The sequence below is a fragment of the Pelophylax lessonae genome (genome assembly GCF_965119305.1).
Source record: "Pelophylax lessonae genome assembly, chromosome: 7".
Taxonomy (NCBI): Eukaryota; Metazoa; Chordata; class Amphibia; order Anura; family Ranidae; genus Pelophylax; species Pelophylax lessonae.
The window spans coordinates 219,247,853-219,273,018 of NC_138774.1; the positions used below are offsets into that span (position 1 = coordinate 219,247,853).

General features: G+C 44.0%; 1 protein-coding gene across 1 annotated transcript in view; it reads left to right on the plus strand.

Annotated features, from left to right (window-relative positions):
• The window catches only part of TSC1 (TSC complex subunit 1), a 110,847-nt gene that overhangs the window by 53,901 nt on the left and 31,780 nt on the right, over positions 1-25,166 (plus strand). The window contains exons 13-15 of the mRNA XM_082262530.1: positions 4,940-5,032; positions 15,384-15,939; positions 18,396-18,439. Of these exons, the coding sequence (XP_082118656.1) occupies positions 4,940-5,032; positions 15,384-15,939; positions 18,396-18,439 (693 nt within the window). The remainder of the gene's footprint in view (positions 1-4,939; positions 5,033-15,383; positions 15,940-18,395; positions 18,440-25,166) is intronic.

The following is a 25,166-nucleotide window of genomic DNA, read 5'->3' on the forward strand; positions in this document are numbered from 1 at the left end:
ACGATAAACTGATAACGACTTATAGGGGTCTTTTTAAAGTGTCACTTATGGAAAATATAGGGTACTGACCTGTTCAAGAGGTTTAACATGCCGGGTATCTATTTACTTGGTGCAACCTTAGCTTTTATTTTTAAGCTAAAATAAATTTTTATGTGTTTTTTACTGAAATTTTGTTTCCTAGTCCTTTCAGTAATATGTGACAAAAAAAGTTGGTACTACCGCTATTTTGTTCTCTAGGGTGTCTGATTTCAGAAAATATATGTTTGGGGGTTATAATGTAACCTTCAGGCCTAAAATTATTTTCTAAACGTGTGCAAAAAACTCAAACCGCTCTGGCTGTGACCGGGTTGAAAGAGAAGTTCACCTTCGGGAACATGGTACATGTTCTACCCATAAGCTTTTGTTAAAAAAAAAAAGCTGGCTCCTAGTTTCAAAGCAAATTTGTCAAGCCCTGTACTAGGTGATTTTCTCTTAAATTCACTGATAAATGTTCTAATGTAACTTTAATTTTATTTACCCACTGAAAAACTTTTCTCTGTAAATTGCCATCTATTGTTTGCAGACTGCTAAGCAGTGTTTTGCATTGTAGTTTGCATGTTAGCCTATGTGTCCATGCACACAAACATTCAAAGGCGTTTGGAGGCATAAACGTTTAGGGGCAGTAGAAAAAGACAGCCTGTGCGTCCAGGAGCACAGGCTGTTGAGCTGTACAAACCACGCCAAAAAAACTGCTAAATGCTGTAACAAGCATTTAGCCGCTTTTTTTGTTTTGTTTTCAGATGTTTTTACATTACAGGGAGTGTTTTTTTTTTACTGTAAAAACGCACATTAACGCTAGTCAAAATGTGGCTAAAAACACGTATTTACAGCTGCTTTTTCCTGGCAGCAGCGCTGGTTTTTTTTTTAAACGCCCTGTGTGCATGAGGTCTAAAACTGAACCACTGTTTCCCGAAAACTCTACTTTTGGGGATCCTAGCTGTAACAGTCATACGTTTGGAAAAATGTAAAACAAAAAAAAAGAGTTTTTTTTTTTTTGGCCACGACTTTTCACCATGTCATTGCTGAGCAGCTATGAATCAAGAACAAATCAGTGGGCTTCTTTCAGTGTTTCCTTCAGTCATTACTCTGACATTTAAAGTGGTTTTGAACTTCTGAAATGAAAAATGAACAGTTTTTATTTTCCTTCTATAGTGTGGAGTTGTCCTAATCTAAAGCATCTAGTATGATTTGTCTGCGCTCTTCTCTCTATCTGCATGAGTCTCTTCTGACCTCAGACAATCCAAGGAGGCAGCCCGGCCCTCTCTACAGCATGCAGGCGGTGTGTGACAACTTCAACTGCATGTTAAGCCTTTGGGACTGTGTAAAGGGGGGTGTTTGTTTCTTTCCTTCACTCAGATCTCTGTCTACACTCTGCTTCCTGTTCTATTCTGTGCAGTGTGTGACAACAGATCCTTGCCCCCTGCTTTCAGGAGTTGAGATATGGCCTTTGATCTGTGTACTTTGAACGGCTGTAGAGGAAAAAGGGCTGCAAATGAAACAAATCTTCCTACGTAAATTGTAACCATCTGTGTTTCGCCTGAGGCCTGCCATTTTACAACCACTTTATAGTAAAATTCCAGCTATTTACCCATTGCAGTGATTCCCCTAATGCCGACAGGGACAGGTTATAAAATTAAAACTTGACAGAGATTCAGAGACTTTTATGTTCTTTAGGGCCTACTCTCACCTGCATGAGTCTTGTAGCGCAAGTGGTAAAACACTTTAGTAAATGTAAATGCGACATTGTCGCTTCCCTGAAACTTTTCCAAACTACAGCACTTAGTTGTGAACCAGCCACAGGAAAAAATAGGATTTCTAATTGAAATTCATTTGTAATGCATTCAAATTTCCATGTCTTACTGCAGGAAAAAAGATGGGTTTTTTTTTTTTTTAAGGACCTGTGTCTAAGTTCCTATGTAATAAAAGCATGTGAAAGGACATCCAAAAGGAGGAAAAAATGAGGAATTTTACTTTTAGATTGCTTTTTTGGAAAACCTCACAGAACACAAGGCATGTATATTATAGGGTTAAGCTGTCGCCTTCAGGTGATTGGGCACTGGCGAAAAAAAAAAAAAAAAAAAAAAAGCAGCCTGACTGGATTTACATTGGCAGGCACCTAATTTGCAATGACCAATGCAGAAGAGATAGTCAAATTGCCTTCAATTCCATAATGTTGATAGGCAATATTCGCTACTTCAACTGCCAAGTGCCTTGCACTGAAGGTTTCCTAGGACTCTGCCCAAGCTGATCATCCATCAGTTTAGGTAGGACTGTCCATGTTGGAGGTGGGCAAATTGTTCCTTCTGTTACTTTGGAGATCCACAAATCGATTGGGGTACAGGCACATCAGAAATCCCAGAGACTGCTCCTTGTCCCATGCTGACAAGATGTTTACTTGAAGGGCCTTGGAATGAAACTGGGAAATTGTACTGCCTCAAAAGAAGCAACCATCTTCTTTAGAACCTTCATGCACAAGCAGATGGAGGGTTGTGGCAAGGACACGCAATGACAGACCAGGGGTCCAAGGGTAGGATCGATTTTGACTGTCCAAGAGCAGATCCAAATGTTTCAGCTGTTATGTTAAGGCCAAGATGAAATTTTGGAAATTCAGGATAGAACTCCACTTTTCCAGAAGTTGCACCATCTGCTGCACATCAAAAAGTAGAACAGATCGCTCCCAAAGCAGGAGGTAGTCTAGGTTAATATACAAAAATTCCCCAGTTCGCTTAGTTTGCACATTTTCAAATGTGTGCAAACTAAACCCATTGTTTTTAATGTGAACTGTTAGACCAGGTCAATTTGGTTTGTTGCTGGCTGGTAAGTGAGCTGGAAACGTTTGTTTTTTTGACCTGTCGCCCTTCCATGTGCTCGTTGCTGCAAAGGCTAGTTAGAGGGTCAGGTGGTTGCCAGGTGTACAGGTAGTCAAGGGTATCTACAACGGGGATACCCTGAGAAAGCAGGAGATCCAAGATTCGAACCTTGAACAGCCTGCAGGCCGGGGAGAAGCTGAACAGCAGAGCAACAAACTGAAAGTGTCTGTTCTTCACCGGTAACCGCTGGGGCAGTGAGTAAATAGGGATATGCAGATAATGCATCTCTTTAAATTTACTGAAGCTATTAAAAAATCCCTGTTTTTAGGAATGCCCCCATTGACCTTACAGACTCCACCAGGAACTTTTGCACTCAAAGAAGCTTGAGATCTAGAATTGGGCGATTGTTGCCATTTGGCTTGGGGACCATTAAAAGGTTTAAATAGAAACTGTGAAACTTTTTTTTCTTCCTTCAGAACTGGAGAGATTACTCCTTGGGCACAGTGCCTAAAAAGATTGCTCTTCTCTTTTTTCTTTTTTTTTTTTTTTTTTTTTTTTTTTCTCTGTGGTATCAACCGATTTGAGAGCATAAAATGTGGAAGGGGAAGGCTCAAATTCCAGCTTGTTACCCCGAGTCACAATGCTGCAAATCCATTTACCCCCCCCCCAAGCCAGATGCCAGCAATCACCGCCTCCCAAGGGAGTGGGTGTCCCTTCATTGGGAGGACGACTCTTCATCTGGCTTTGTGGGTTTAGAAGTCCAAGGTTTTTAAGAGTTTGGGTATTGGGTTTAGACTTAGAACTGGAGGTTTGTAACATACAAAAGGAAAGCTGCTTGGACGTAGAAGGGGGGCGGGGAGTAGACTTCTAAACCACTCATTTTAGTTTGAGCTTAAGGAGAGCATTCTTGCCCACAAATCAGAATCCTTGTCTTTTAGCATCCATCTAGCGCACACTTTGAGGGACTGACACGCTTCCACAGCTGCAACTGCTGGTTGCAAGGACGCCTTTAACAGGGCATGTAAGCCTTCCATGGGCTTATTTGTAGCATTCTTAAAAACAGCACTTCATCCACAGGGGCCTTTTAGGGTCTTGTTGATCCACAGCCAGCATGTTCCACTTTTTCATAAACTTTTTCCATAGGGTATTGTTGAGCAAACTGCTTTGTTGGGGGGAAAAACTACTTCTCAGGGTGAGCCCAATCCACATACAACACTTCCTGTAAGTAAGGATAAACAGATTGCGGCCATTAATGTGGGCTCACAAACTGATGACCTTTTTGAGCTAGTGGTTCCAGGAGCAGCAACTTCAAGATGGTCAAAACCACCTGCTAGGAAACCAACAAACCCCCTTTGAGTCTGAGACAAATCCAGGCTAAGCCTCAGAGGCAGGTTCCTTTTTTTTATAGGAAGATGGCTCAGTGTCCTCACTAAGTTACTCTTCTGTGAGGAGGGGATTGACATCGTTTTCCGTTTGTTACCTAGGCGGTCCAAACTGGGAAGGACACCAGAAAGCTGGTGTCGGCTACTGGTAATAGCTGTAGAAAACTCCTTCCTGGACTCAAAGGAGCAAGAGAGGTGTCCCAGACGGGGTTGAAATCCTAGATAAGTGGAGGGAATCTGAGCAAACTGCAAGCAACTGACCCCAGGGGAAATTTTGCAAGGGGAATTATTGCTAGGCTTCTCCCTACCAGATAAGACTAGAGGCTATACTAGCCTGCAAGGGCCAGTGTCCAAGAATAAGTATTTTGCATGAGAGTGAAACTCTGGCTAAAAAACTCTTAACATCACTTATTTTAGGTCTAATTTAAAAGGTCATGTATCTGTTCTTTTCAGCCTTAGAAGTGATGACAAAATAAGTAATTTTATACAGCATTAAGAAATGTTTAAAAAAAATTGATTTTCAATTTCTGCGCTTCTTTCCTGGCACTTGAGAGACTTGCTTTACATTAAATAAGCACCTGTGGCAAGTTGAGAACTGGTTGTGACAATGTGTGTTCATATGTCAACAGGGCATTCATTTTTTTTTTTTCTGCTGAAACAATTGACAGCTGAAGTTGTGTTTATATGCTGTACTTTTTATACCTGCAGAAGACTCTCCCAAAGTTGTAAAGACCGTGTCTCTAAGTGAGTTATCTGAAGTTATAGGAGTGCTGGCTGCTGACCACAATAATACAGAAGAAGGTGAGCTTTGCGTCTAATAATAAGTCTGATTTGCTCAGTTACACTCGTATATAAATAATAGTATTTTGGCATCCATCCCAATCAATATGGAAAAAAACCTGGAGACACCACCCAAAGGATCATCCAGAGGGGGAGGGGGGATGTTGTGGTGCTTTGGTAAAGAAATGTGAAGCAAAAGATATATATAAAAAATATATCAAACTTTATTCATACAATTGTTGCATAAAAGACTTCTGTATCAAAAAAAGTAATACACCAAATCACCAGATATACCGATTAATGGAAAACACTAATAGAAGTGTGTAGGTTAAAAAACCCTTAATACATCAATAAACATGGAATGTATGATGGATACCACACACTGTGGAATGCAGATTGAGATATAGAAATGTTGGATCCCCAATAAACCCCAACACGTTTCAACTTGATATAAGCCTTCTTCAGGGGGTACATATATTGGTCCACAATTCTTATAGCAAATATCTGTGTGTGTATAACACATAAAATAACGTAATTATAACAAAAAGTAAAAAAACACACAATGTATCCAAAAAGGACTTTAAACAGGCAAGCAAGTAACTTACATGTGTGTGTAATCCATTCATGTATATGGTCCACAAAGGAAGGCCCGGGAGTGGATCGGGGCAGAGACTCCTTTCTGAGGACCACAAGGACAGGGCCTCCCTCCACCCTGGGCAGTTTAATTTGCTCACTCCCTTGCTTGTTACACGTGCAGCCCTGGGAATGCATATTGGGGACAGTGGGTTCTGGGGTCTCTCTCTCTGTTGGGGGTCTAAAGGCTTTCCCTTGCCTTTTGGAGGGTGCTGTAGCGCGGTAGGACTTTTTTTTTTTTTTTTTGCAAATTTTGCTGGCGGGTTCTTCTGGTTCAGTATGGACCCTGCAGACCATGTGTACCCACCTGACCCCCCTCAGGGAGGCCGCAGGGCCTTTCCGGATCTCCACTGTCCAATGCATTTTTGGCAGTTCTTGAAGCCTTTGGGTCCCGGTTGGAGGTGGCCTTGAGAGAGTGAGGTGCACTGAAACATTTCTTCGCCTGCCCTTGCCTCATCTGATGTCTCAAACTGAGTCTGACTCAGCCGCCGCAAACCTGGGCCTCCCTGCCGGGTGTGTTACCTCGTGCCCTGTCTCCACAGATACTGAGGATGACATTTCTACCTCCCCTGCTGCGCATTATACAGGAGCTGGTGGATGCACTGGTTGTTTCGGTGCGTGACACCCTGCAATTGGAGGACGCAGCGGCGGCTGCACATGGGGCGCAGGTTACATCTGGCATTCACATGCCATCTGGAGCAGCTTAATTTGCTAGCATGCTCATGAAGGATGGGACTGTCTGCGACGTTCCCCTGGGGTGTCTAAGCGGCTGCTAGACCTTGCCCTTTTGAAGAGTCTTTGTTAAAGTGGGCTGTACCACCTAATGTGGACCTATACGGTCTCTAGGCTGCATGAGACTACTGTTCCGGTGGAGGAATCCCTGTCCTTTTTAAGGACCTTGGGGATAGGATGGCACGGGCTATGGCCCGCGATCTGTACTCCCTGGTGGGGTCTGCACTGGGAACAGTGTTTGTGATTGCCCTTGCCACGCAGACTCTGCCTGATGGGCGGAGTTCCCACGCCGTGACTTGGTGAGGAGCAAGTCCCTCCTGCCCTGGGAGAGCTGTTGGACCAGCTGGCGCAGGGGCTGCAATTGTTTGCGATGCCTCGCCGGACATGGCTCCTTTTATTGGGTCACCTGTCGCTTTTCGGCGGTGGTTATCCGGCGTTTACTTGGCTGAAGTGTTGGTCTGCAGATCAAACTTCTACGAAGGCCTTGCCGGATCTCCCTTTTCTGGGGGATCGTCTGTTTGGCACTGCCCTGGATGACTTTATATAAGGGTCTCACGGGGGAAAGAGTGCTTTTCTTCCACAGGCTGACAAGGGTAAGGGCCTTCATCGCGGACGTGGTCCCTCCCTTTCGGCTCACAAACAGTTTTTTCGCCACATCGACTGTCCCCGAGGGACGAAGTCCTTCGAGACTTCCTCGGGTGGTTCCAAACGCCCTAGTCTGGCGAACATGAGATCATTTTTTTTCCAGACCTGCGGACAAGGCCTACTCTGCCTGAAGGTGCGTCCTCACCAATACATGGGTTAGGGGGACGTCTTTGCCGGTTCTCGGACCTGCGGCTTGCCCATATCCCAGGCAGCTGGGTTCAGGAGGTCATGCGGTCCAGTTGCAAGATCGAGTTTCGATCTGCTTTTTCCGGTAAGGTTTTCCCTTCCAATGTACGGCTGTCCCCGGATTGCTTGCAGGCGCTCTATGGGCAGTTCAGGATCTGGTTCAACAAGGCTGGACCTACTGCCCCTTGATGGTTCCATGCCGATCAAAAAATTCAAGATGGTATCTGTTCGCACGATGGTGGTTTCCCTACATCAGGGGGATTTCTGGCTTCCATAGACATCAAGGATGCCTACCTTCACTTCCCGCACCAACGGGTTCTCTGTTTTTGCCGTGGGTCTCTATCGGTGTGTGGCGATACCCCTTGGTCTCGCTTCTGTTCCTCAGGTCTTCACATCGGTGTTGGCTCCGGTCCTGGCGCTGTTGCGGCAGTGGGGTATATTGGTTCCTGGCCGACTTGCTTCTCCGTGTGGAGTCCCCTATGGTGCTGACGACAAATTTGGAAGTCACCATGTGAACTCTGGAGGAGTTCGGGTGGGTTCTGAACCTTCAGAAGTCATCCCTGGTCCCTTCCATGAGACTGGACTATCTGGGCCTGACTTCAGATACTGTCAACTGTTACTGTCCAGCACAGGGTTGTCCCTTCAGCAAGTGCTGGGACTGATGGTGCCATCTTTCGAGCCGATCCCTTTCGGTCAAGGATCCCCCCAGAAGCCAATCCTTCTCAAATGGGACTGGAATCCAAATTCTCTGGACGTTCGGTTCTGCCTGAGCCGGGTGACCAGGGAGCCTTGATCTGGAATCCTTCCTCCGCTTGGATGCAGGGAAATGGTCCCTTCACCTGGAGGTGTTCCAGCAGTTGTGCCTTTGTTGGGGCACTCACGCCGTGGATCTGTCCGCGTCGCATCTGCAGGATAGTGCAGAGGTTGTGGCCCGCTCCTGGGACCCTCTGGCGGGTGCACTGGTGGCACCATGGGTTCTGTCTTAGGCGAGAACTGATGCGAAGTTCAACATGAATGATGCTGAGAAGTTAAGCATGGTCACCTGCGCAAGAATGACGCTGGCATTGTCGTGTGTGAGCGATCAGGGATGGGCCAAGGTCAGTGCTGCTGTCTGCCTTTCCTCCTCTCAAGTTGCTGCCAAGACTTCTTAAAGCGTGGAAAGCGACTTCTAGGATGATTTTTCATCGTACAAGAAAGTCGTATATTGCGTGGTGCGAGTCTCTTTGGGCTCCCCCTCGCTCTTGCTCTGTGGCCCGGATCTTGGCTTTCCTTCAATGGGGAGTTGATCAAAAGTTGGCCTTGAGTACTATCAAGGGTCAGGTTTTCCGGCTTTGGCAATTTTCTTCCAAAGGCTGTTGGCTGCCCGTTCCGTGGTGCGTAACTTTTTCCAGGGGGTGGCGTTACTTTGGTACTTCCGGTACGACCTCCGTCTCCAACTGTTGACCTTGATTTGGTGCAGTTGGTTATTCAAGAACCTCCTTTTGCAAGTACTCGGGGGTATACCCTGCTTACCTTAGTACAGAAGGTGGCCTCCTTGTTGCTGTCACTCTGCACGCCGGGTGTCGGCACTGGCGACATTGTCCTGTCGTTCTCCCTATATGTTCATGGAGACAAGTGGTACTTTGGATCCGTACTTTCCTTCGAAGGTGGCTTCTAGTGTTCACTTGAACGAGGACATTGTATTTACCATCTGTGTCTTAAGCCCAAACATCCTAAAAGAATGTACATTGCGTACTCTGGATTTAGTTTGGTCACTCAAGGTGTACTTCGCGACTACTGAGTCTTTTCGTGAGTCAGGTTCGCTCTCTGTACTCACGGATGGCCCTAGTACAGTGCTGCCTGCGTCTGCTGTGACTGTTTCCAGATGGATTGGACAGACGGTGGTGCAGGCTTATTCAATTGAGTCAGATCTTACCTTTCCCTGTTTTGGCGCCTTCTACTCGGGCGCCTAGTGCTTCCTGGGCTTTTCGCCATACAGGCGTCTGCTTCGGGTTGCAAGACGGCTGCCTGGTCGTCTGTTCACACCTTTACCAAATTTTATAAGGTGGATGTGCTGGCATCTGCAGATGCCTCTTTTGGCCGCAAAATTTTGCTGTCTGGAGGGCTTTTGGCCTTCCTTGAGGGTGTTTTACTCTTTTGTTTCAGGTGGGCCTCATCTTTTGTTCTGATGAGTACTGTGTTGCCTGGTTGGCTATATTTAGCTTTGGGGACTTGTTCTTTTTCTGCTGTTCCCACCCCTCGTTTTATGGCACTGCTTTCGGATGTCCCTACTGATATGGATCAGAGGACTGTGTCCATCAATGAACGATAGAGAACTGTTTTTTTTTTTTTACTTACCGTAAAATCCTTTTCTCTTAGGTTCATTGACGGACGCAGTACCCGCCCCTCTTTTGAGTTGTGTTGTTGTTACTTTTTCTGACACTGCTTTGATACAAAAATGACATCCTATGCAGAAAGAGAGAGGGTGTACCCTGCGAGACTGCCCATAGGCGTAGCCAGAACTTCTTTTCTGCCTAGTGTCCTACTCCTGTAGGGGGCAGTATAACCCTGCTGATACGGATCAGAGGACTGCGTCCGTCCATGAACTTAAGAGAAAATTATTTTATGGTAAGTCAAATCCAGTTTTTATTCACAATAGAAAACAGATTAAATGTTTAAACTGAAAAAAATAACTGTTTTAAGAAAAAAATGGTAATTTTGAAATTGATGGCAGCAACATGTCTCAAAACAGTTGAGACAGGGCAACAGAAAGCTGGCAAAGTGGCTCTAACGAAGAGCTGGAAGAACAGTTTGCAACTAATTAGGTTAATTGGCGGCAGATCAGTAACATAGTTGGGTATAAAAAGAGCATCTTGAAGAGTTAGTGTCTCAGAAGTAAAGATGGACAGAGGTTCATCTGTGAAAAGCTGTCTAAATATTGTCGGACAAATTCAGAATAATGTTTAACGTAAAATTGCAAAAATGTTATATAGCAGAAAGTGGAAAAAAAAAAAAATATATATATTTATTTTTCAGAATGGTCGCTCTTCTTTTTTTATAAAAATCGCACAGGTGATCAAATACCACCAAAAGAAAGCTCTATTTGTGGGGAAAAAAAGGATGTTTATTTATTGGGGTACAGCATCGCACGACTGCGCAATTGTCCATTAAAGTAACGCAGTGCCAAATTGCAAAATATGACCTGGTCATTAAGGGAGAAAATCTTCCTGTCCAAAAGTGGTTAACGGTACTCCGATGCATTGGCAAAACCAGTACATTCCAGTACATTTTCTGCGGGTAGGGAAGCTAAATGAAATGAATAGGCTGCCCTGCATGCAGCCGCACAGATGAGAACCAATGGCTCATTCATATGTGGCGATGGGGGACAGTAAAACCACACAGTTGAGCGTTTATTTTCTATCCCCAACTGCTCCCTCTTTAGCTGCAGTGGGTTGTACACATGCTTTTGGCATGGCTGAGAATATACCACCAGGTAAATGGGGCTGAGCTGCTAATGCCTTGCAACCGTGTGTATTGCACGCGGTTCTGGCACAGTGATTCTGCATTTATGGGGTAAAACCAGCAGTGAGCAGGTGACCTATCGACTCTTCACCACCTGACAAATGCCTCTGAAAAGTGATCCAAGCATGGATCGCGTTTTAGTGGGCAGTCCTTGCCGCTATTAAGGATTCCCAAAAAGGTGTACATATACACGCACGCGTGCATTCATTCATTCATGCATGTATACCTTTTATACATACGCAGAGAGCTCAGGACTTAAGAACCCACCTCCCCCTCCCACTGCTTGCACTTCACTGTCCCACCTAAGCTCCTGCTGTGGAGATTGGAGATGTACAGTTAAGCGAAGCCTTAGCTGAGTCAGATCTGACAGCCTTTCCTCAACCAGGATGCTGCAGCACCCCTGTTGATGCTGATCTACGGTACATAATAATAGATTCTGAGCATGTGGAGAAATCTCTGTGCGCAAGGGACATGGTCGAAAGAACACCATATTGGAAGCCCGTGATCTTCAGCCCCTAAAGCACTACATTAAAATCCAGCTTGATTCTGTGATGGACATCACTGCATAGGCTCAGAAATACTTCCAAAAATCACAGTTCGCCGTGCCATTCAAAAATTTAAGTGAAAGCTCTATCATGGAAAGAAGCCATATTTTAACATGATCCACAAACGCTGCTGTCTTCTCTGGGCAAAAAGATTATTTAAAATTTTCTATTGTAAAGTGGAAAATTGTTCTGTGGTCAGACAAATAGAAAATTGCCATTTTTCTTGGCTACCATTGGGTGCCACATCCTCAGGACTAAAGAGAGGGGCATTTCAGCTTGTTACCAACTCTCCGTTCAAAGGCATGGGGTTGCATTAGTGGGAAAGATATGCGGGCTCAGCGGAGGACAATATGCCAAATCCCTTACAATGAATGTATAAAAGTGCAGTTCTCAAAAAAAAAAAGTAAATAACCATATATCATACAATGATTTTGCTGAAAAAATTTGATTAAACATGAAACCTCACTTTATAAATATAATAGGTCGGTAGTCCGTGCAGAAAGAAAAACAATGATTTCAGCAGCTCATAAAAGGGAAGTTAGTGTTTCTTCTTTTGTAGCATTCATATATCTCTAAAGCTGGATACACACTGTACAATTTTCTGTAGACCTTTTCCTTTTTGATTTACCAAACCATATAATATGAGGTCAAACCTAAACACTTTCAATTTGTATGCAATCACGCAGACCCTTGCACTACATAGAAAAGGTAAATCTAAAGGAAATCGAACAACAAAAGTTGTATAGTGTGTATCCAGCTTAATGTTAATGTTCCACTGTGCTAACCATCACCAGCACACCACAGTCCCTAGAACATATGGCTGTGTTAATTGGAGGCAGCAAAAGGCTCTCTAGGGCCATTCAAACAATGGTATCTCCCCATTGGAAACTGTCCCTTTAAGAAGATTATGGCCCTGACAAGGTTATCACTCCCCTAGAGCCAGTAGGTAAGTAGCGCAGCTGGTGGGCCTGTCAGGAACCCTGTCTGTACAAAGGAAGTAGAGGTTCACTTCACTTTACTATACATATTATAGGAAAAAAATATCTGAGGTTAGAACAACCCTCGCCAGATATGGTGTGTTTGTTTTTTTTTTTTTTTTTCATACCTTCTTCCCCTTTTTTATTTATAATTGAAATAAACCTGATGCTGCAATCTATCTTACTTTTCTTCAGTAACTAAAAAGGATTTATAAAGGGCATTAAAACCTGAAATGTACCCAGCTGCCAAAAAGGGGGGCCACTAGTGCAACTGGCAAAAATAACAATAGGCATGTAATGATGAAGGTCATAAAGAGACTTTTTTTTTTTTAGTCCTTGCAAAAAAGTCCATATAAAAACACTGCTTATCCAGTGGTTCTCATCCATGTGATATATAGTCTGCTGCTTCTGTTGGCTCTTCCTGGTGTTTCCCTGGTTTACTTCCTGGTTTCAAGCACCTTACATCGCATCAACTCTTGAGGGGCTTGCGTGCTGTTTGACCACCTGGAAAGTTGCCACCTGCTGGAGACATTGATTCATTACATGTAGTAAATAACACAATTCTTAAGGGCCCTTTCATACTGATCCATTTTTTTTTTTTTTTTTCCCTGCGTTTTTTTTTTTTTTTGTTTCCTTGCAAGAAAAATGTTTCCCTTTTAACCCCTATGGGACTTTTCAAACCACTGCATTACTGGTTGAGTGCGTTTTGAAAAGTCCCGCATGCTGCATCTTTGGTGCCGGTGTTCCGTGAGAATTACCTACCCGTGAGAAAAACCTACCCTCGTCACTTCCGGTTGCACGGCACTGTTTGTAATGCGGCGTTTACATTAAAACATCTCGGCTGCAATACGAGTCAACTCCGCTATTGTCCCTGTCACTTCCCTCATCTCGGATAGTAAATATAAAAGCGGCGGCGGGTGTATGAAAAGATAAATCACGGAGCCGCCAGCCGCTTTTATATTTACTAGCCGAGATGAGGGAAGTGACAGGGACAATAGCGGAGTTGACTCGTATTGCAGCCGAGATGTTTTAATGTAAGCGTGGCGTGGGTAGGTTTTTTTCACGGACACCGTGATAATTTCCTACTAGTGCGCATGCGCACTAGTCGGGTCCTCAGCTGTTACATCAGGTATCTGGGGCTGTGAGAATGCGCACTGCTGCGCTGCTCAGCTGTTCCTGGCCGGAAGTGACGAGGGTAGGTTTTTCTCACGGGGTAGGTAATTCTCACGTTACACCGGTTTAAAACCTGCACCAAAAACACAAGCTTCCCATTGAAATGATTAGAAAGCGTGACAAAATAGTAGTAAAAATGCAAAGCGATTTTTGTGTGTTTTATTTTAGTCACATGTCCATTTTTCACAGGTGCGGGCAACCCAGAAACGCACCGCGAAATCGCAGCAAAACTCATGTTTTTTTTACCGCGATTTTGCTACAGCAGTGTGAAACTACCCTTAATATACAAAAGAAATATTGTATTGGAACAAGATAAGACAATAAGCAATTAGAAGTTCAGTGTAAGCCTTGAAGAAAAAAGGAGATAAGGCTTTTCTAGTGAAGACATAATGAGTATAACCTTTCGCAAGAGAACCTCTAAGGCTCTGTTCACATCTAGGCGTTTTTTAGCAATTTTCTGCTCGAAGCCTCAGTTTTAAAAACGCCCAACAAGAAAAATCCCATTTAATTTTATTTTTTGGCCCCTGTTCACATCTGAGCGTTCTGTGACCTTAAAACGCCTGTCACTCAAAGTACATGAGCTTCTTTTTTTGGCAGATTACTGGCATTTTACTGTTTTTCTTTGGTCACTTGTCAACTCAAAATGCTTGCATAAAAACGCTGCAAAAATGCCTGTAAAAATAGCAACACCTAGATGTGAACGGAGCCTAAAAAAAGCCATCACAGATAAGCGCGCTGCCAAGCTGCAATATTTTGAGAGCAATCCTTAATACTTTTTAATACCCTTCAAATGTGAGTTGATATTTGTTTTTCATTTCATAGATGTTTTTAATAAGTGCTACACTTAGGTAGTGGTGCTTTTCTCTTTTTGTCTTTGCTTAATTTTCTCCATCTGCAGGAACAAAGCAAAAAGGTAGGTTTGTAGGACCGCAAAGGTAACTCAAAATGCCAAGCTGGCACCACGGTTGGTGATCAGAGTTTCTCACAAACTGGACGGTGGTGGAGGGGAAGGGGGCTGTCACGGTTTACACCTGTATTTTACTTTGTGCACTGGAGAAACATTTTGTTTTTTTGTTTTTTTTTTTGTTTTTTTTCTCCTCGTGAATAACCTTCTCAGAGAAGAACTCTAAACACTATTTCCATTCAGGCTGGACACCCAATAATATAACTCAATTAATTAAAAAAAAAAAAAAAAAAACCTGAAGAAAAGGTATTCAGAGTACCGTATCTTTTCAGTGTGTTTATGTAAAAAAAAATCTACAGTATATATCTATTTTGTGGGTGTCCATCTGAATAAGGAGCTATTGACTTTCCTTCTTGTGTTGTGTGTCACTCATGATACAATCTTGTGGGTAGGAACAGACCTAACTTGGGTATAAGTTATTTGAATTGATCTTAAAGTGAACCTGTGCTTTGCCCTCTCTCACCGCTCTCTATACAAGCTTTGCTTCAGTCTGAGCTTACACATGTCTGAAGACTCTGCTGCCATGTGGCAGGCCAGTTATCAAGCACTTGCATTGCCACATGTCCTCCTGTAAGCAAATCTACTTGATATTTTCTTCACTCATGGCAGCTGAATGAAGTATTACTGAAGTAATCAGCGATTGAGATAAATATGCACTATTGTGAAGGGGAGCATTATAGGGGGATGGATCCATTTGACTTGCCCTTCGTGGACAAAGCACAGGTTTGCTGTAAAGCAGTGTAGGCACAAGGAAGCAACCCATTCTCCCAGGTATGTATTGCCTAGAAGTTTCACTTCTTGTTAACAGCGCTGACAGTTTTTTTTTTTTTTTTTGGGGGGGTCTAAACATTAGAAACATTTTGAGAAGTGTTTTTTTTTTTTTTTTTTTTTAATAGACCAGGGTTCTTCTTTTTAGGAATATTTTAAGTTAAATGGCACTTTTAAAATGTATGATTTAATTAGGACATGGAGTCCCTGAATTTTTCATTCCATTTTTTTTTTTCTTTTTTCTCCAGCTGCTATATCCCAGGAACTGTGTCAGATTACAACATCTGAACGCGAGCCTGTTGTATGTCGTGGAGGCTTTGATTCCCCCTTCTATCTTCATACCGACAGCCAGCATGCCCCTCCAAAAAAAAACTACACCTGCAATGTGACCCAGATCTGTGACAACCAAGCTGCTGACAAGCTCAATTGCCACGGGTCCCAGGACGTCTCTAAACAGGCATTCACTCCCATTGAGCCACCAAACGGCACAGAGAATGACAACTCAGGGAAGTCACAGACTACGAACTCTTTGCCCAGTGACAGAAACATCCTTACCCCCAGCCCTTGCAAATCTCAGGCCCACTGCAGATCCTGCTTCAATCCTGCCCCTTATGAGCACCTTTTTGAGCTGACTCTGCCTAAAACGGCAAGCCTTTTCATCTCCAAAAAGACAGAAGAGCTGTACAAAAAATTCAAAGGGAGCAACGAGGAAGTGGAGGAGGACGGCGCGTCAGTCTCTCCTGCGGAGGTGCTCGACCGGCTCATACAGCTAGGAGCTGATGCCCACACCAAAGAGCTGAACAAGTAAGCACTGGCATTTAAACTCTAGGCCAGTAATAGGAAGATGTTGGCACATCAATCAGAGCAGGGCCTGCAGTCAGTGATCCATTGTAGGTAATCTATAGCTGACTTCTCTCTCTCTTCTGACCTGTGAACAGTGTTTGCTGAGAAAAGCCTTCTAGCACAAACTTACTTTATGGCTCTGAGCTGTCATGTAACTGAATTTAGAGAACTGTAAAGTAACCTTAAACTGAAAGGTGGCTTAGTGTCAAAATCTGTCATTTATGAGCACTCCTCTTTTTTTCATTATGTCCACCAATCACTGACCCCATGGCACCCTTTGCATGGTACGCTTTGTTAGGCAACAGAAGTATGTCCCTACCATCAAAGGGGCATCAGTTTGTATTTTTCCTCTAGGCCCAAGGTTCTCGTTTCCCCCGCTTAGGCTCCTTCTCGCATACAGGCAATAAGGGGAAATCTTTCAGAGATCTGACAGAATAAAAAAAAAGTAAGAAGTTATAACCTTTCTCTCTTCCATGCCAAATATATTTTGCATGGATTTATGCTTGTTCTTAGTCACTGTCGGCTTTAAAAAGCAAATCGGCATGCCAGCAAGGCAAAGAATGTTTTCAGAATGAAAAATGAACATTTGCAGCTTTTAAGTTTCTCAGGAAAGTTTAGTTGGTCACGCAGTTAGATTTTTTTTTTTTTTTTTTTAGTTTATCTTAAATGAGCAAATGTTATTGAGGTTGGCCATACATTATACACATTTTTTTTTTTTTTTTTTTCTTGTACAATTTTCCTTTTTAGATTTACCAAAATCATATAATATGAGGTCAAACCAAAACACTTTCAATTTTTATGCAATCGGGCAGGTGCTTGCACTACGTAATTGAAAGTAAATCTAAAGGAAATTAAACAAGAAAATGGTATAATGCATGTCCAAGCCTATGGCTTCTATAGTAAGCAGGCTCACTTAATTGGATAGACATCGGCTGCTTTGTTTTGATGTACCTTTTACAATTTAGGCCGGCTATAGACTGTTCGAGTCTTGGCCGGTTCAGCGGAAATCGGCGGAGATTCAAACAATGTATGGTCACGCTGAATGTACCCAAGTTGATTGATCAACTTTGGTACAACCGGGCTGCTAGATTTTACATGTGAATATCGTTAGCGGCAATAATCACTGTGCTCTTCCAGCGGGTATGGCTTCACCTGCACCGCCAGGAGAACACAATGGCTTGGCGGTAGGGATTCCCCAGTCAACACAACCCATGATTGCAGGAAAGAAATTCGCTTCATCTATTGTTGGCCTCCTTGAAGCTGGAGCAGACCATATCTGGAGCAGCTGCAAAGGGCAACCCAATCCGCTTCTATCTTCAGCTTTTTCTGTCAAGCTTTTAGAAAATTATAGATAGAAGCTGATAGGTTGCCATGCACACCTGCTGCAGATTTTGGCTGCTCCAGTTTTGATAAATTCCTCTCAATATGTAGTTATTGACACATTCTATATTAAATTACGGGGCTTGCTGTTGACTACAAATCTGTAAATGCTAGTTGCCTGGCTGTTATGCTAATTTACTAGATTGCACGTCAAGTCAAATGTACTCATCTGTTTTAGTCTAGTGACTCAAAGAGGCTCAGAAATTAGTCAGGCAGCTAGAAGCGCTAATGGAAAGGTCAGCAATGGTGGCTTCAATGTTTCTCATTTGATCGTACAACCAGATTTTATGTAACCTGCTTTGTTTTTATTGCAAACTGTAATCTCGCTAGAAAAATTTATCTTTTCTTCCTGTTTCAATCACTACCAGTTACCAGGACTGGATGTGATGGGGTATCTTCAGTGGGAGGTAGAGCACAGTAGAGGTTCTGTTAACCCTTGCCTACTGTCAAAGAAACCTTGATTGGAGTTCCACTTTAAAGGCTAAGTTCACCTTTTAGTAACCTGTTGCACATATTTAGGGTGTAACCTATTACTGCACACCTCTCCCCTCACTCCCAGATTCCCCTCAAGTGACAGCAGGTGGGGGGATCTTCTCCCTGCACCCACTGTTAGAAAAAAAAAAAAAACGTGTGGCTCCGTCTGCCTAGCTGCTTCATTCATTCACACAGATCTGTGAATTAATGAATGACTTACAAGTCTCCTCTTCCACCATGGCAGACTGCTTGTAGTTGTGCTTGAACGATGAGTGCTGATGAGCTCCCTTTTTGTAGTTCATTACTCTTCCTGCACCTCAGTAACTGTCTGCCCTTACGGGAGGTATGGGCAGACAACTGTACAGAGTATCTGCATTAGCCTGACTTTGCACCTGCAATCTGCTGATCATGGGTGCAATGCTCTGCAAGGTTGTGAGAAAAGAAATAATGCACTTTTGATGTTACATGTACTGCTTGCCTCATAAGATTATGGTTGCTGCTCTGTTCATTTATTGAAAAAAACTGTTTAAAATGTTCTTGATATATTCTACTCTATTGTTTAGGTTGCCTTTACCCAGCAAATCTGCTGACTGGACTCATTTTGGAGGTAAGACTTTTGTTTTAGTTTTATAGCAGCAGATCGTGTAGCAGTTTTATAGCAAAAACTTAGGTCTAGGTGAGGGCTACTTGATGATTAGAGTTCAGCCGCACACACAGCCAGTACGTTAGTGACTAAATTCTTCTTAGGAAGTCTCCTTACCACTTTTTCTATCCTGAATGAGTGTCGCTGATCACCATCACACTAGATCATGTGTGATGCTGTCTGATGAGCGATCCATGTTTGGAATGGAAGGTTTACTTTCCTGGTGTGATTTCCGGGGCTTTCACCCCAGGGCTTCCCTAGGATAGATTCTCTCAGATATAATGAAATGCTTTCAATGCTTTTTCTTTACCAGAGCTGAAGGGGCCAGAGAGAAGTTCATTTTTGGGGTTTTCATGCCCTTTAAGTTACTTTTCAGAAATCTGTTTTATCTTTGACATTTAAAAGCTCTATAGAGTATTTCTTCATTGACGGACACAGCGCTTTATCTTCATGACTGTAGGGTTATGCTGCCCCCTACAGGAGTAGGACACTAGGCAGAGAAACTAGCTTGAGCACCCCTATGGGACAGTCCCTGGGGGTATACGAACACTTCCTGCTATAGGTATTCAGTTTTTTTTCTGCCTAGTCAGGAGTAAGGACCTAGTTCTTTGCTGAGATCTCTGGTCCTGGCAATTTTTTTTTTCCTTTTTTTTGTATTCTGTTCCTGTGAGAATCTGCAATCAAGTGCCAGACTGCGTGAGGAACTGGATAATCTAGATCCTTAGAGTCCGGCCAGCGAGCGTTGGCAGACCGCAGCTCCTCGCCAGGTCGGCCGCAACTTAGCCCCACTGGAAAGGGCTGGCCTGCAATCTAAACGTCTTGTGACGGCGCATACAAACTGGCTTTGGCCTGAGTCGGAGCATTTTCTCCTGGCCGTCAGTACCCACATCATGATGGAGCGGTGTCCTGTCCGGAGCGTTGCCCAAGCTGTTCCTGGTGTGGTAAATAGCTGTACCCCCTCTACCCCTGGAGGGTTTTGGGGTGGACGTGGTCCCCTCCCTGGGATGGTCTGACCCCTGGGCTCCCCTCCTTCCCAGTTCACCCCCCCCCGTGTCAGTCTATTGCGGCCCCCACAACTGACTCCACTGACATAGTTACATAGTAGTTGAGGTTGAATAAAGACAACCTTACTAGTTAGGAAACTTCAATGGAGTAGTGAGTGAGGTCATGTCAGGGTCTCCCCTGCACTAGAAACCAGAAGGGAATACTATGCCCTGCCAGTAGGTGACAATAGAGAGTAAGTCACTGGGGCTAAGCCCGAAAGTATTCTCTGGTCGCTAGAGCAGATTATGACATAAACTTGCATTATTACATAGTTTCATAGTAGTTGCAGTTGAATAAAGACAACAGTCCATCCAGTTCAACCTGTGTAGGTGTGTGTGGAGATTATATATATATATATATATATATATATATATATATATATTCATTTCTCAACCCTGAATGTTGTGATCTTTGAGATGCACCTCCAAGAGTCTTTTAAAAGTAGCAATATTCCCTGCAGTTACCCCCATTTGTGGAAGAGAGTTCCACAATCTTATTGCCCTTACAGTAAAAAACCCTTAGCTTAAGGTTAAACCGCCACTCCTCTAATCTCCTTGTGTGGCCACATCTCTTCTTACACTCCTTGAGACTAAATTGTTTTTTCCTATGCTGAGATCACCATTGAGTTATTTGTAAATCGCTATCATGTCCCCTCTCAGGCGTCTCTTCTCCAGGGAGAATAAATCAAGCGCTCCTCATAATTCGGACCCTCCAATCTCCTAATCAGTTTAGTTGCCCTTCTCTGCACTCTCTCCATTTCCAACACATCATTTCCTGAGGATTGGCAACCAGAACTGGACAGAGTACTCCAGATGTGGCTGGACCATGGTTTTATAAAGTGGTAGAAATATAGCTTTATCTCTGGAGTATATCCCCTTCCGTATGCATGCTAATATTCTGCTGGCTTTGGCAGCTGCTGCTTGACATTGCATGCTATTGCTTAGTCTTTCTACGAAGACTCCCAGATCTTTCTCCATTCTTGATTCCCCCCTAAAGCGTATTTCGCTTTCATGTTTTTAGTCTCCCAAGTGGAATACCTTACATTTCTCCACATTAAACCACATTTGCCATGTAGTTGCCCACTCTATTTTTTTTTTTTTTCAGGTCATTCTGTAAGGTTTCTATATCTTGATGAGAAGTTATTGCCCTGTCTATTTTTGTCATCCGCAAAAACTAAGTTTGAGCTAATGATCCTGTCCTCAATGTTTATTTATGAATAAACTGAGCAAAATTGGTCCCATGACTGAGCCTTGGGGGACCCCACTTACCACTCCAGACCAGTCTGAGAATGCGTTATTTATCAACACCCTTTGGGCATGCCCCTGTAACCAGTTTTCTATCCAAGAACAAACCTTTTGATTGATGCCTGCAGACATTAGTTTGTAGATTAAGCGTTTGTGGGGAACTGTATCGAATGCCTTAGCAAAATCCAGATGCACCACATCCACAGGTCTCCCCCCCCCCCCCCCCCCCCTATCTAGCGCACAGCTCACCTCCTCGTAAAATGTTAATAGTTTGGTTTGACAAGAACGTCCTTTTGTAAACCTGTGCTGATTACTACTGATGATACTGTTGTCGTCGGCAAATTCTTGAATATAGTCCCTTATTGTCCCTTCCAGTAATTTACATACTATTGACATCAGGCTGACTGGCCTATAGTTTCCTGGGATATGCCTCCGCCCTTTTTGAATATTGATATCACATTTGGCTTCCCTCCAGTCACCTGGTAGAGCTCCTGTCAAAATACTATCTGCAGAGATCAGGAACCAATAGTCTAGATATAACCCTCCTGAGTTCTTTGAGTACTCTAGGGTGCACGCCATCCAGTCCCATACAGTCATGGTCAGTATACCCCTCCTTTTCCTGTGTAAAAATTGAGGAGAAGAGAGCATTTAGTACACTTGCCTTCTCTGTCCTCTTTAACCATCCTCCTATCATCGTTAATTGTGTGCAACATGCCCTGACCTAGCTTTTTTGCTATTAATATATTTAAAGGATTTCTTGGGGGTCCTTTTTACTTTCCTCTGCGATTTTGTCTCTGGAAGCAAATTTTAGCCTTCTTGATTTTGTTTTTACATTTCTTATTAGATTCCTTTTATTGGTGGAAACTGATAATGTCCCCTCCGATTTATATTTCTTTAACCACTTAAGGACCGGGCCTGTTTTTGACACTTGGTGTTTACAAGCTAAAATCATTTTTTTTTTTTTTGCTAGAAAACTACTTAGACCCCCAAACATTATATATTTTTTTTAGCAGAGACCCTAGAGAATAAAATGGAGATAGTTGCAATATTTTTTTATCACACCATATTTGCGCAGCGATCTTCCAAACGCAATTTTTATTGGAAAAAAATGCACTTTTTTAAATTAAAAATTAAACTGTAAAGTTAGCCCAATTTTTTTTTTTCACAATTTGAAAGATCATGTTATGCTGAGTAAATAGATACCAAACATGTCATGCTTCAAAATTACGCACGCTCACGGAATGGCGACAAACTTTGGTACTTAAAAACCGCCATAGGCAACACTTTTAAAATTTCTACAGGTTACCAGCTTAGAGTTAGAGGTCATCTAGGGCTCAAATTATTGTTCTCGCTCTAACTATCGCGGGGATACCTCACGTGTGTGGTTTGAACACCGTTTACATGTGTGGGCGGGGCTTCCGTATGCGTTCGCTTCTGCGTGTGAGCTAACGGGGACAGGTCACTTTAAATTTTTTTTTTCCCTATTTATTTTATTTTTTTTATTTTTACACCAATAAAAAAAAATAAAAAATGTGATCTTTATTCCTATTACAAGGAATGTAAACATTCCTTGTAATAGAAATAGGCATGACAGAACCTCTTTATTGTGAGATCTGGGGTCAAAAAGACCTCAGACCTCCCAAATACACTAAAAAATGAAAAGGAAAAAGGGACCTTTTTTAAACTGGTTGCTACGCAACGATGTTTGACGTCGCTCCGGTCCTCCAAGACCATAGAGTCGAGTGAGGGCCATCTTGCCCTCACTCAACTTCCTGTCTAACAGGATCCGGGACCGGTGTTCTGTGAAAAAACCCTACCCTCGTCACTTCCTGTGCACGTACGTCATTCAACAGCTGAGCCGCTTCCCACTGCGCATGCTCACAGCTGCGGAGGGTAGGGAATTTTCACGGGATAGTGTTTAACATTGCACCGCATCAGCTGTTGCCCGCGCGTACACTAAATCATCTCCGCTCCAACCCGTCAGACTTCCCTGATCTCGGCTCCAAATTGTAAAACCGGCGGCGGGTCTATGAAAATATAAATCACGGAGCTGAGATCATGTGGGACGCCGCACCTGCTGATGAAAGACGGGCGCCCGCAGGGAAATCTCAGGGCTGGAGTGGAGATTATTTAATGTAGTGGCTGCCCATGCCCAGTGGGACGCGCGGCAACAGCTGATATATGACGCGGTGTAAGGTTAAAAAATACTACCCCATGAAAATTCCCTACCCCCCGCAGCTGTGATCATGCGCAGTGGGAAGCTGCTCAATGACGTATGTGCAAAGGAAGTGACGAGGGTAGGGAATTTTCACGGGGTAGGGTTTTTTTAACGTTACACCGGATAGTTTTCCCTGCTGCCGCGGGTTCGGTAAGCAGGGAAAACAGCCGGGACACGGCGGGAGGGGGTACCTCTTCCGCCGCCCCGGAAGGGTGATCCCACGGCAAATCCACCGCTGGGTCCACCCTTACCGGAAAGCCGACCACCTGCAGTTTAAAGAAATACCGGGCTATGGCAGCTGTCTGCTGCCATAACACCGGTATTTAGCTTTAAACTAATGACGTATATAGTCGTTAGGCGGTTGTTGTTAAAGGCCACTTTTTTTTTGTTTTTTTCTCTAAAGCTTTTTTACATTACAGTTTAGCCACCCTGGTTTGACCTGGCTCTTCTAAATTTGTTTCTCGTTGGAATGCACTGTGAGATACTTTTGTTTAATGTGTTCCTAAAGTATTCCCATTTTTCCTCTATTCGGTGTTCCTAGGGTTTGGTCCCAATTTATTTTCTCTAATTATTGAGCACAGTTCAGGAAAGTTTGCCCTTCTGAAGTTTAGGGTTCTTATGTTACCCTCTTGCCTTGCTGTCTTATGATTTACGCTAAATGTGATCATCCTGTGATCGCTAGAACCCAAGTTGTCCCAGACTCCTACATCTGTGATGTGTCCACCCCCCCCCCCCCCCCGCCTTTACCTGCTTCCTCTGTCTCATCAGATCCAGAGTCTGATTCTGCCGCCACGGATGCTAGTTACCCTGTGGGGTCCGCATCCACGCACCCTGCGTGCTCAGATAGTGAGGATGATTTCTCTGTTCCTCTAGCCACTCATGAAAAGGCGCTAGTGGATGCACTGATTGGATCGGTGTGGGAAACCTTATATATGGAAGGTGCGACTAACGCAGCATCAGAGGCATGGGTCACCTTTGGCACCCACAGGTCCTCCAAAGCGGCGAGGGTGTTCCCCTTTCCCGCCTTCTTTGATGATATTGTCTCAAAACAGTGGGGTCCCCAAAATGCACCTTTGCAATCCCTAAGCGTTTTTTTTGCAATGCGGTACCTACTTAAAAATGGATGGTACCTCCTGTAGTGGACTCCCCAGTTTCCAGGTAAAATAAAAGCACTGTAATACCGGTTGAAGAGTCCCTGGTCTTCTCTGATCCGGCTGATAGGAGGTCGGAGACCTTGACCAGCCATATGTTCACTGTGGCTGGGTCGGCACTTAGGCCGGTGTTTACGATCACCCTGGTGTCACAAGCTATGACTGAATGGTCCAAAATTTTACGCCGGGACCTGTAGGAGAAACCGCTCCCCCCCCCCCCCCCCTGCCTTTGTGGAGTTGGCGGATCAGTTGGTCCAAGTGCTACAGCTTGTCTGTGATGCCTCTTTGGGTGCCGCTAACTGATTTCTAGACTGTCTGTCTCCAGCAGTGGTCCTGAGGTGCATTATCTGGCTGAAATGCTGGTCTGCGGACCAGGCTTCTAAGAAGGCTTTGTTCGATCTTCCATTTGTGGGTGATCGCCTGTTTGGAGCTTCCTTGGAGAACATTATCAAAGGCCTCGTGGGGAAAGATTACTCTTCTTCTTCCTCAGGCTTCTAAGGGTAAGGAGTCCCGTCGCAGAAGGGGGGGGGGTTTCCATTTCGGCTCACGAACGGCCTTTTTCGTTCCTCAGGGTCTCGACACAAGGGATCCACTGGGGGACTTAAGAGGTCTTGGGTCGGGCAAACAGAGTGGGTTCTGCCAGACCTGCAGAAAAAATTCCCCCTGCATGAAGGGGCGCTCTCGCCCATATCCCCATATCGGGGGTGGGGGTCATCTTCGCAGTTTTCCAGATCCGTAGACCTTCCTGATCTAGAACAAGTAGGTGCACTAAGTCATTCACTCCGGCTACAAGATCGAGTTTTGATCATATCCTCCGGAAATGTCTTTCCTTCCAACCTGCACTTATCCCCAGACCGCTTAAAGGCTCTCTATGGGGCAGTGCAAGACTTGTTACCTCAAGGGGTGATTGCTCCAGTTCCGACGTTGGACCGTTTTCAAGGTGTCTACTCAAACCTGCTTATGGTTCCCAGGAAGGAGGACAAGGTGCGTCTAATTCTGGACCTTAAGGGGCTAAACTGCTTTGTGCGTGTACA